Raw genomic sequence first — 12,101 nt, 5'->3', positions numbered from 1 at the left:
ACACTGGTTTAATCAACGTTGTTTCCACATAAGTTCAACAACACAAAATCAATGTGATGACGTTGAATCAACGTGAAAACTGATTGGATTTGCAGAAAGTCATCAACGTACTGGAACTTTGTATTTTTTTTCACCTAAATTTAATCACATGGAGATTTAATTTTTACATTTTTTGTTGAATTCACATTAGTTGACAACTCAACCAAATTTAAATCCAAACTAGATGTTGAAATGTCTGTGCCCAGTGGGCTGAGACTATTATACTAAACATTGCCCTATTACTAGGACCACGACGATGCTTATTTTTCATATCAGATTTTCCACATCTTGTTTATCTAAACCAGTCTTTGAAGAATACCAAATAACTGATGTTGAGTATGTAAGGAGTACCCTGCTGAGATGTTTGATAGAAAGACTCAAGGGATGCATGTATAAAGACCATCTGCTTGAAGGGATATTGGACCCAGTTCAGTTTGTTCATTACACTCGGATGACACATAAAGAAGCAATATTGTTTGTCTAGAACATCTTACACACAGTGTACTATTGATAGTCTTGCATCATGCCAGGCTTATACAACGCTACAATATTGACAACTAGTAGCACTTGTGTGTCCATTTCTTATAAATTATGAACCGTGAGATTGCAGGAAGCAGTGGAATGTATTTTGCTTTTGCTTCATCTGATATTAAGATTGAATAACCTAATATTCTTATCCAAATGGATAGATATGAATGCAAGATGCTTTGGTAACAATTAGAGACACTAATTAAACCAAATAATCGTCATTATTTTGCATTGACCAATTGGGCACAATGTGCACCACAGGAGGCTGCTGAGGGGACGACAGCTCATTATAATTGCAGGAACGGAGCGAAAGGAATAGCATGGAAACCATGTGTTTGATGTGTTTAATACCATTCCACTTATTCCGCTCCAGCCATTACCAAGAGCCTGTACTCTCCAACTAAGGTGCCACCAATGTCCTGTGATGTGCACATACTGTATACACCCTATTACCCTGTGAAATCATTACTGCACAAATCAATGATTACACTCAATGCCCATTAAACTGAACTGTCTAAAGTGTCCTGGCACTGAACATGAGAAGCTTCAGTAAGAAACTATTGATCAAAGGCTATGTCCCCACTTCCTTTGCAGAACAACATTAGAGCACATTTTATATCAGGTAGATGATATTATGACAGTGTTGAGTGCAAGGGAGCGGGAGACTGTTATATCTGTGAATTCATCCCCAGGCACATGGAATGCACTTCTGTAGTTTGTGCTGTTGCTTTTTCCACTAGACACATTTTTTTAAGAATCTCAAGTAACTAGCTACATAGCACATAGTAAGAAACAGGTTCATTGCATTTGCTTTGGGAGTCGTGGTAATTTGCTTAGTGGCAAGCAGGAGAAATGTGCAAAGTCATTTGCACACAAAAATAAATCAATGTACAAATCATTGTCTTATGCAAACAAATCTAAATTTTCCACGAATGCCCACTGAAGACAAAACATTTAGGCATTGATATGCAATCGCAAATACATCAATACAGATACTTCTGTACACACAGTAGAATTATAGTGAATAGAAAATGAAGTGAGAGATGGGTACCCACTATATGTTTGTCTTTTTGCAAACACTTTCACAACATATATCTATGAAGTGAGTAAGTACTCATGCCAAAACAAACAACAACGTTCTAAGCATGCAGTCTAAGAACCGACAGATTTAAATCAAACAGCAAAGGCCAACATTCATTCGGTAACAATCTCTGCACCCTCTCTTCATGACACCAAGGGTTGCATCCCAAATGGCACCGTATTGAATAAAAAGTGCACCATTTTTTTTACCAGAGCCCTACAGGCCCTGGTCAAAAGTAGTGCACTATATAGGGAATAGGGTGCCATTTGGGACAGACAAAAACACTATCCCATGCGGCCGGCGCAGCCTACACTAAGTCAGTTGTGAAGGTGGTCCACCGTACACACAGCTCATAAGCACCTCGCTGTACAGTACATCCACAGGTCCGATGAGTCACTATGATACAGTAAGAAGGGAAATGCATATCTAATGCTCCTTCGAATGGAAAAGCAGTAGCTCAAGAGGAGTATACATTTTACATGAGAGAGAGACGGGGACAATATGACAGTAGGCCGGAGCAGTAGTTCCTATCCAGAGGCATTGATGTAGAGCTGACTCTGCAGGATGTAGTCGATGACTGTCTGGTTCAGGTAGTCCACCACATGGCCGTCCCCGTGCTGCAGGGCCAGTCTGATAGAAGGGACATAGAATTATAATGTGATATGGGAACAGCTTAGTTCAACTAGAGGCGGTTTCCCAGGAGTAGACTACGCCTAGTCCTGGACAAAACAGTAAGCTTAATGGAGAATATCCATTGAAAAAGCTTTTTAGTCTAGTACTATATGCTTAATCTGTTTCCGGGAAACAGCCTCCTAATGTTTAGCAAATGTTTTGGTTATACCTAAGCGCCACTAAACAGCTACTGAAGTGGTACATTAAAGGGAAAATCCACTCAAAAACTATATTTTGGTATTTTGCATCATCATGATGATGTGGCAAGTGACACTTGGCTTCTTGAAAGTCCAATATCTTGAAATCTTGAGCTTTGACATGCAAAACATTTTGGAATTGTATCAACATTGGACTATTGAAAAAAATAGCTAAAGATGGGTTTTGAGTGGATTTTCCCTTTGAGAGATACATATTTGTGAAAAAGAACCAAACTTTACCAGAGTGCACAGTGAATAAAAGACAGTAGATTCTATAATTATGTATTATTATTTATTAAATAGGCCTAACGGAGGCCCAAAATAGGATGGTTGCTAACTTATAATTCACATTTACCTGCTCTTGGTTGAGCTGACAATGGACATAGGGTGGTTGGCATCGTCTTTTACTACTGTGATGTTATCCTGGGAAAAACACACAGAGAGAAAGTTTTACATGTTATAAAATGTATCAATGGATATTTATAATTTTCTATGGTACAGAGTTGGTACCATGTTAAGACATGAACATAATAAGCTTTAACAGATTACATTATCAAGCTTATTGGGTTTCTACTTTTGACCAAGCTCATGACTCATATAGGCTCATAATGTAGATACTACCTTGTTCTTGCGCAGCACAGAGGAATGGTTCATTATCCTCTCTGTATCAACTCCATCCCGAGGCACAACAACAATCCCAAAGTCTCCCACAATCACCTCCATCTGCAAACCATTTGTATGACACATTGCAGTATTGCCTTATAATGCTGATTAAATGGGTCACTGTAATAGTTATGGTAAAGTGTCTCGGATGCAACATTGTGCATATTAGGGTATTAAATAATTATCATTCATGTCCCTATGTGGAGACTGGATAGATTAAAATGTCAACATTATTCAAAAATATTAGTCTTCCAGTGTCCCCTTCGGCCTCTTTAGAGGCCTTACTATGTCTGCTTAGAACTTCAGGGCAAGCCATTAGGACAAGTATGTACTGTATTCTATGTAAAGTATGAAAATAACTAGGGAAAAAAACTAAAAGTGTTATTATTTTCTGTGAGAATGACAGTCTTACAACAGACTTAAGGAGACAGGGAAGTGAAAGAGCGAGAGGGCATACTTACATCACTGTCTTTCCATAAGCCAGGGATGCAGAATGACTCCAGAAGATCACTGCCACACAGAAGCAAGATGCGCAACTCTGGACAATAGACATGAAGACAGAAATTATACACCCAATAAACAAAAAGTACATGGATAAGATAACTTCCTGTTCAATTATTCAATAATGAAAGTTATTTTGGTTTGTGAAGGGAAAATATAATGACCCAAGTTAAAAGCTTTTGTATTCTGACAATATACAGTCGGTATGCAATATTGGTAATACATCAATCTTATGGAGACATACAAAAGAGTGTTAACTCACCAATTTCCTCATATCGCATTGCAGTACCAAGGTTGGCATTTTCATCTTTTGATATAAAATAAATAAAGATAAAATAAAGGGTTATTAATCAATCATTGTGAACTTACTGTACCATACAATTACAAATGTATGATTGTCAGGAAGTTGCTTGTGTAGCATGCTACTTACCCACAAAGGTAAAACGATCAATGTGGGGGCGAACACAGCAAATTTTGCCCAAGCTCTCGCTCATCTTCCCCCAAAGCTTAACTGTTTATGTATGAGGAAGCAAACATCAGACATTTTCTAGTAGCAAATTACATCCATTGAAGAAGTTATAGAAAGCAAACAATCCATTTCTTAGTACATTACAACAACCTTTCCTCCTTCTCATCAATCATAATTTATATTTCACTTTCTGAGCTCTTTATTGTTAACCTAATGAAAATGGCACGAATGAGATCTGAAAGACATTTGTGTAGTATATATGTACATGATCCCTCACTGGCAGAGGGCTTGTTGTTCATTGTGTTGTGGTTCTGATAGATGGCAGTCTGAGTCTCATTCTGTGGTTGGCCGATCACTGGAGTTGTGGACGGTGTGTTCACATTGGACAGAATGCACCCTGTGACTCTCTGTGGAAAGGAAAAAAAAATGACATGTAAAAAATATATATAACCTTTATTTAACTAGGCAAAATACCATGATTGACACCTTCCGTCCCGTTAAATGGCATTTGATCCAGCTTAGGTCAGCACCACAAATAGATTGCCCACATTCTGATGGAAGGATTTGTCACATATTACAGCAGTGGTTTGATATACTGTAGTGTTCTAAATACGGTAATGTTTTGTTGCCATGGAAACAATTGCAGCATACAGTAATGTTATAGGCTATTTCTAAAAACAGTTCAAATTGCCCTCAGTCTTTATTCATATTTCCACCACACACTTCAACTAGCTAGTGGGCCGTGCATAAATGTATCATCTATGAATAAGTTCCATACACAGTAGCTAATTCTGTTGCATCCAATGTAGGCTAACTTGAACTCTCCTCTCTGAACTACCACAATTTTATCTTGATATTATCCTTCACTGCTAAATGTACAGCTCATGCAATACACAAAGCCACAGGAGAAGAGGTGCTGAGGGTGCCCCTGATAAATCAAAAACATATACAGTACCAGTCAAAAGTTTGGACCCACCTACTCATTCAAGGGCTTTTCTTTATTTTTACTTTTTAATAATAGTGGATAATAGTGAACACATCAAACTACGAACCAACACACATGGAATCATGTAGTAACCAAAAAAGTGTTAAACAAATCAAAATATATTTTAGATTTTAGATTCTTCAAAGTAGCCACCCTTTGCCAGCTTTGCACACTCTTGGTATTATCTCAACCAGCTTCACCTGGAATGCTTTGCCAACAGTCTTGAAGGATTTCCCACATATGCGTAGCTCTTGTTGGCTGCTTTTCCTTCACTCTGCGGTCCAATTCATCTCAATTGGGTTGAAGTCGGGTGATTGTGGAGGCCAGGTCAGCTGATGCAGCACTCCATCACTCTCCTTTTTGGTCAAATAGCCCTTACACAGCCTGGAGGTGTGTTGGGTCATTGTCTTGTTGAAAAACAAATGATTGTCCCACTAAGCGCAAACCAGATGGGATGGCTTATCGCTGCAGAATGCTGTGGTAGCCATGCTGGTTAAGTGTGCCTTGAATTCTAAATAAATCACTGACAGCGTCACCAGCAAAGCACCCCCACACCATCACACCTCCATGCTTCACGGTGGGAAACACACATGCGGAGATAATCTGTTCACCTACTCTGCGTCTCACAAAGACAAATTTGGACTCATCAAATTTGGACTCATCAGACCAAAGGGCAGACTTCCACCAGTCTAATGTCCATTGCTTGTGTTTCTTGGACCTAGCAAGTCTCTTCTTCTTATTGGTGTCCTTTAGTAGTGGTTTCTTTGCAGCAATTCGACAATGACGGCCTGATTCAGGCAGTCTCCTCTGAACATTTGATGTTGAGATGTGTCTGTTACTTGAACTCTATGAAGCATTTGGGCTGCAATTTCTGAGGCTGGCAGCTCTAATGAACTAATTCTCTGCAGCAGAGGTAACTCTGGGTGTTCCTTTCCTGTGGCGGTCCTCATGAGAGCCAGTTTCATCATAGAGCTTGATGGTTTTTGCGGCTGTACTCAAAGAAACTTTCAAAGTTCTTGAAATTTTCCGGTTTGACTGACCTTCATGTCTAAAAGTAATGATGGACTGTCGTTTGTCTTTGCTTATCTGAGCTGTTCTTGCAATAATATGGATTTGGTATTTTACCAAATAGGGCTATCCTCTGTATACCACCCATACCTTGTCACTGTAACGATGTGCGCTGAGAGTCGTGAAGCAAGTTCAGGGAGTGAGTGTTTTAATAAATAAATGCAACATAATACAAAACAAGGAACACAAACAACGCACAGACATGAAACAGAAACAATGACGCCTGGGGAAGGAACCAAAGGGAGTGACATATATAGGGCAGGTAATCGAGGAAGTGATGGAGTCCAGGTGAGTGATGACACGCAGGTGCGTGTAACAATGGTGACAGGTGTGCACCATCACGAGCAGCCTGGTGACCTTGAGGCCGGAGAGGGAGCACATGTGACAGTCACAACACAACTGATTGGCTCAAACACATTAAGGAAAGAAATTCCACAAATGTACTTTTAACAAGGCACACCTGTTAATTGAAATGCACTCCAGGTGACAACCTCATGAAACTGGTTGAGAGAATGCCAAGAGTGTGCAAAGCTGTCATCAAAACAAAGGGTGGCTACTTTCTCAAATATACAATTTTGTTTTACACTTTTTTGGTTAATACATGATTCCATATGTGTTATTTCATAGTTTTGATGTCTCACTATTATTCTACAATGTAGAAAATAGTACAAATAAAGAAAAACCCTTGAATGAATAGGTGTGTCCAAACTTTTGACTGGTACTGTACATAAAATTTAAAAAATGATATACATACTTTTTCTCGGTCACAAAATGGGTGAACTAGGCCTTCATTAGTCCTGTATTAGTGGAGAAAAATACTCCCCAGCCTGAACCCCCCCCCCACCCCCCCCCCCCCCGCCCGCCCACCATCCCCGGCTTACCTTCATGAGGTCACGATGATGCTCCAGCACGCTGCATGTAGTCTGCCATGTGTCCTGGTAGCACTCCCAGGGATCCACTCTGCAGGAAAATAACACATGATAGATGAACAGCTGTGCATTTCTGGGCCCCTATTCATAAAGCATCTCTGAGTAGGGGTACTGATCTAAGATCAGGTCCCTCCTGTAGATTCATCATAACCTAAACGGCAAAACTGATCCTAGAACAGCACTCCTACTCACGCTTTATGAATACGTGCCCTGATCTCTATCCTTTTCATTAGTAGGGTAATAGAACTGATGAAAATGCACATCTGCTAAATACCTCACACATGTCTTGATAATAACATTGCCAGAAAAACATCCTGTCTCAAAGGACAAATAGAGAAAGTGATATCATCCTGTCTACTGACAATGATACCTATATTAACCTGGTCTATGTCCCAAATGGCACCCTATTCCCTATATAGTGCACAATGGAAGTGGTCAGATGACACGGATACTACACTACAGGACAGTTTTGCTAGCACAGACTGGAATGTGTTCCAGGATTCATCCAATGGCATTGAGGAGTACACCACCTCAGTCATCGGCTTCATCAATAAGTGCATTGACGACGTCGTCCCCACAGTGACTACACGTACATATCCCAACCAGAAGCCATGGATTACAGGCAACATCCGCATCGAGCTAAAGGCTAGAGCTGCCTCTTTCAAGGAGTGGGAGACTAATCCGGGCGCTTATAAGAAATCCTGCTGTGTCCTGCTACAAACCATCAAACAGGCAAAGTGTCAATTCACTTCACCTACATGTTCAAAGTACCTCAACTAACCTGTACCCCTGCACACTGACTCAGTACCAGTGCCCCCTATATATAACCTCATTATTGTTATTCTTATTGTGTTACTTTTTTATTATTACTTTTTATTTTAGTCTACTTGGTAAATATTTTCTTAACTCTTCTTGAACTGCACTGTTGATAAAGGGCTTGTAAGTAAGCATTTCACGGTAAAGTCTACACTTGTTGTATTTGGCGCATGTGAGAAATAAAGTTTGATTTGATTTGTACAAAAGCAGTGCAGAATGTAGGGAATAGGGTGCCATTTGGGACTCAGCCTTGTTGTTCTGGGCAGATAGCCACTGACTCACCTGATCCAGTCGGAAGACTGGACTGCCAGTTGACACATGGTGAGACGATGTCTGCTGGGGACGAGGCCCTGTGAACACATGGTGGGATTGATAAAGTTTTCAACCAGTCATTGTGTTCATTGTGTGTGTCACATTGTGTGCACCCTATTCCCTATATAGCACACTATATCTGGTAAAAAGTAGTGCACTATGTTGGGAATAGGGTGCCATTTACAACTCATACATTGTGTTTATTCAATTTATTGTATGTCTCTGCATGGTAATCCACTGGTTTGACATGTTTTATTTGTGAGGAATATAAAATGCACATAAAATTCATGATCTGACTGAAACGGCATTTCTCCTACATTTATTATTCATGTTTTCTGTTTCTTATAAAGAGAGAAACTGGGAAAAGCTTTTCATTCATTCCAGAAACGGCTCGGGAGAATAGATGACGATAGTATTAGAGGTGGTTTATGTAATCTGAATGCAACATGAACACTTACACAGGAGGACCACACAAAAAGGTCACATTCATAAAAATAACCACAAGCTATCACTACTGTGCGTCATTACTGTAATTATACTCATGTCAGTCATATAAGATTAGGGGATTCTTTGTTAGTTACTCGAACTTCATAGATACCAAACAAAGCCTTCTGGGAATATACTGTTAAAGAAGTTCTTACCGGTTTGCCATAGGAGTCATGTACAGGTGAAATGATACCCCCAATCACAATGAACTTCCCTGTTTTGTGCAGGTATTCTCTGGCTTTTTCTGTAAAAGCAGATACAGTATGTAACTGTCAACATACTTATCATAGTTCATAGTGTGCACAATATTACAGTTTTAATCAGGTAACCTGTTTGCCATCAGCAAACCCAAAAATAAATTAAGCCTGGTTTGCCAGTATACATGCAATTTAATTTGTACATAATATCTCCAGGGAGACCAATAAAATTATTCCAGAAGCCATGCTTTAGTCTAGGATACAAATTAAGTCTATAATAACAGTTGTTTTCAATTGGAAGTTGATTGATGAGAACTTTTTGTTTCGACCACAGGGCAAGAATTTATCTATTCATCTATTCACTCTGTTGTTGTGGAGTAACGTTACTGCCTGCATGCCACTAATAGAGAAACTCATTATGAGTCCTCTTCAAGCAAGCCTGTCTGTGGAAACTTACTGAAGACTATATGTTGCAAGTATACCAGCTCAAAGTGTATGATGTACAATGCCTGTGCAAATTGAGCAGAGCCACTACAGATAGAGTCATTTACATTAATATGATTAGAGAATGTATTATTCATGCAAGAAGACGGGGTATGAGAGAGGAAAGTAAGAAAGCTATGTTTTGAGTCGAATGTTAATGAGAAAGTCAGAAATCTGGGGTTGCCCTCCAAATCAGATGGATTGGGGCAACAAAAAAAAGAAACCAAGGCTGCGTCCTAAATAGCACCCTATTCTCTATGTAGTGTGCTACTTTTGACCAGGGACCATAGGCCTCTGGTCAAAAGTAGTGCACTATATAGGAAATAGAGTGCCATTTGCAACACAGACAAGGGGTTAGTGAAGACATGCAACTATTGAATGAGGTGATAATGAGCTACAAGCGTCTCACCGTCACATTCTCAAGAGAATCACAATTCTTCTCAACAATGACTTGAAAAATAGATTAAACTGAATAACTATTGAAATGCATGATCTGACACCATCCACAACTTTTCATATTCAGTAGTCCTAGTCCTTGATATATGCATGTATTTGCTTCATCACTTTCTGTTCTTTCATGTAATCCTGCTGTGAGTCAGAAGGGCTCACTGGGGAGTTTCCATTGCTCCCTATGAGCAACTACAGTACTTTCATTTTTCCAGAACTGCCACTCCAAGGCATACAGAGAGGTGGTGTGAAAAATAGGTCATGGAAACATGGATGCTTTCCCCCTCTGCCCCATAATATTCTAGGTTCACTTACTACTGCTGCAGCATAATGATTTCACTCAATCTATTCTAATGACTATCTCTTAGGATTTTGTTATTTTTCAGGGTACTAGCCTATGGTGTACCCTAACTTTGGATGACGGTCATTTAACTATCTTTTATGATAATGGTTTGTATTATAAAATAGAGTACTTTACTAGTTATTCTGTGATTGTTTACGTCAATATACTGATGCAACTGGCTGGCTGTTGAAATGTGAAATATCCCTAATTGTGGCACTGTGCCATTACTGAATTGTGTGTACTGGATAAGTAGCCTAATATTTAAAGCAACAAGAAAACCATGATGAAATAGTCCACAGATATTTAATTGACGAAATGTCCGTTGAAAACTGATAACATTTAAGGCAAAGACAATAACGCAATTGCCTCAATGGATCAATCAAATTGCAAGTCTGCAGTCACAGAACATGAAAAAGAAAGGATATACAGGACCACACATATGTCAAAAATGAGAAAATATTTAGTCAAGAGATTTAGATTTGCCATTTGTGTTGCCTTGATATTTTGCTGCATTTCCATGAATTGGTGAATACCTGTTGTGTTTAGCCGATTGTTTTACATTATTGCTCGGCTGCACAGTAAGATTGATTGTATGCTATTACGATTTGAGATACGATTTCTCATTCGTTATGAGTGACGCAGTATGTGCTATCAGGCAACCAAATCCCAAACATGCTCAAGATGCCCCTGTGTCCAGTGGCTCAACATCCGTATACTGCAATACATTCTCAAAATAGCCTAGCCTACTTTTTCCAAATCCATTTGCTATTGTTTTTAGGGCTGGTCGGGCTATGCAGCATACACCAACGTAGACTACACTGAAATGATACCGTGCGTTCAATATAGTAATAATAACCTGTAGATGGAACGGTTCTGGTGTTAATTCATGTAATTATTTTAAACATACGTGGTGTTCAAAAACACACAGCAAAATAAAGACCCCCACGTGAAATTCAATGATAAGACTTTAACTTAATTGACATAATCATATTTCCGTCACTGAGGCCGTCGCCCATTTCAGCACCCCCCTCGTGGACAGCAAATACCATAAAGGTCTATGGCAAAACGCCTACCCAACGTCACCCAATTCTGATATTATAATACTGATATATAGGTTAATTGCCATAGTAATGTAGACCCCTGAACGCCTTCTCATTCTTAAACTAATATCCTACCCACAGCATCTGGGGCACCAAACATCCCTTCAAAATATACAGAAGAACGCATAGGTAATGCTTACCAAACATATGAATGTGTCCTTTAGTGATGGGGTTAAAACTTCCACATGACAGCAAAATAACGTGCGTTTTAGTGTTGTCCGTCATGATATGATTGGATATGAGTCTCTTTTTCTGCAACTACCGATTTGTTCTTCTTTGTTTTGCTGTTAACGACCGCAGAGAGAGGCGAGGTTCATTTGGATGCGGCAGTAACCAAGTCTCCTCGCAGGATACAGAGCGTCACTGCACTCTATATTAAAGGCACAGGACCAAAGGCACTCACAGCAATGGACATTTGAAAATGTTTGATTTTAGAATACAATTTAAAACAATAGGTAGGCTACATTGGCTTTTATTATAGACTTAGTGTATGTAGCCTCTGGCAAATTTGCCACAAAATGGGGCAAGCCACTGATCGAAATGTTTCTTCCGTTTTTAATTAGACCTACTACTCCAGTATTAATTTGCTTCTGACTCGAGTAGCCTAGACGGTTTAGAAATGAGATTAAGTGAGAACACTGAACTAACTGTTGTTAAAAGGGCTGATGGCCTTAGTCTTATAGGCTTACCTTAATTAAGGGAAAACTCCACTCAAAAACTATATATTTGTATTTTTTTTTATTAGTCCACTGTTAATACGGTCCCAAAATGTTTTGAATGTCAGC

At 39.3% G+C, this 12,101-nt stretch overlaps 1 protein-coding gene across 2 annotated transcripts; it reads right to left on the bottom strand.

Moving 5' to 3' along the window:
• Positions 1 to 897: 897 nt before the first annotated feature.
• On the bottom strand, positions 898 to 11,683 carry LOC129824003 (nicotinamide/nicotinic acid mononucleotide adenylyltransferase 2-like). 2 transcript variants are annotated; one of them, XM_055883244.1, is made up of 11 exons: positions 11,457 to 11,683; positions 8,902 to 8,990; positions 8,231 to 8,298; positions 7,085 to 7,163; positions 4,416 to 4,557; positions 4,112 to 4,192; positions 3,944 to 3,988; positions 3,642 to 3,718; positions 3,139 to 3,240; positions 2,873 to 2,940; positions 898 to 2,278 (listed from the first exon to the last, which is right to left on the bottom strand). In XM_055883244.1, exons 1-11 carry the CDS (start codon positions 11,539 to 11,541, stop codon positions 2,176 to 2,178), a joined length of 939 nt encoding a protein of 312 aa, XP_055739219.1. In that variant the 5' UTR covers positions 11,542 to 11,683; the 3' UTR covers positions 898 to 2,175. The 2 variants fall into 2 exon arrangements, with proteins under 2 accessions (XP_055739219.1, XP_055739220.1); XM_055883245.1 differs by having other exon boundaries at positions 4,428 to 4,557.
• Positions 11,684 to 12,101: the final 418 nt, after the last annotated feature.

This window comes from Salvelinus fontinalis, chromosome 26 (genome assembly GCF_029448725.1).
Source record: "Salvelinus fontinalis isolate EN_2023a chromosome 26, ASM2944872v1, whole genome shotgun sequence".
Lineage (NCBI taxonomy): Eukaryota > Metazoa > Chordata > Actinopteri > Salmoniformes > Salmonidae > Salvelinus > Salvelinus fontinalis.
The sequence above is the reverse complement of the archived record's forward strand: the minus strand, read 5'-3'. Positions and strand labels throughout refer to the sequence as shown.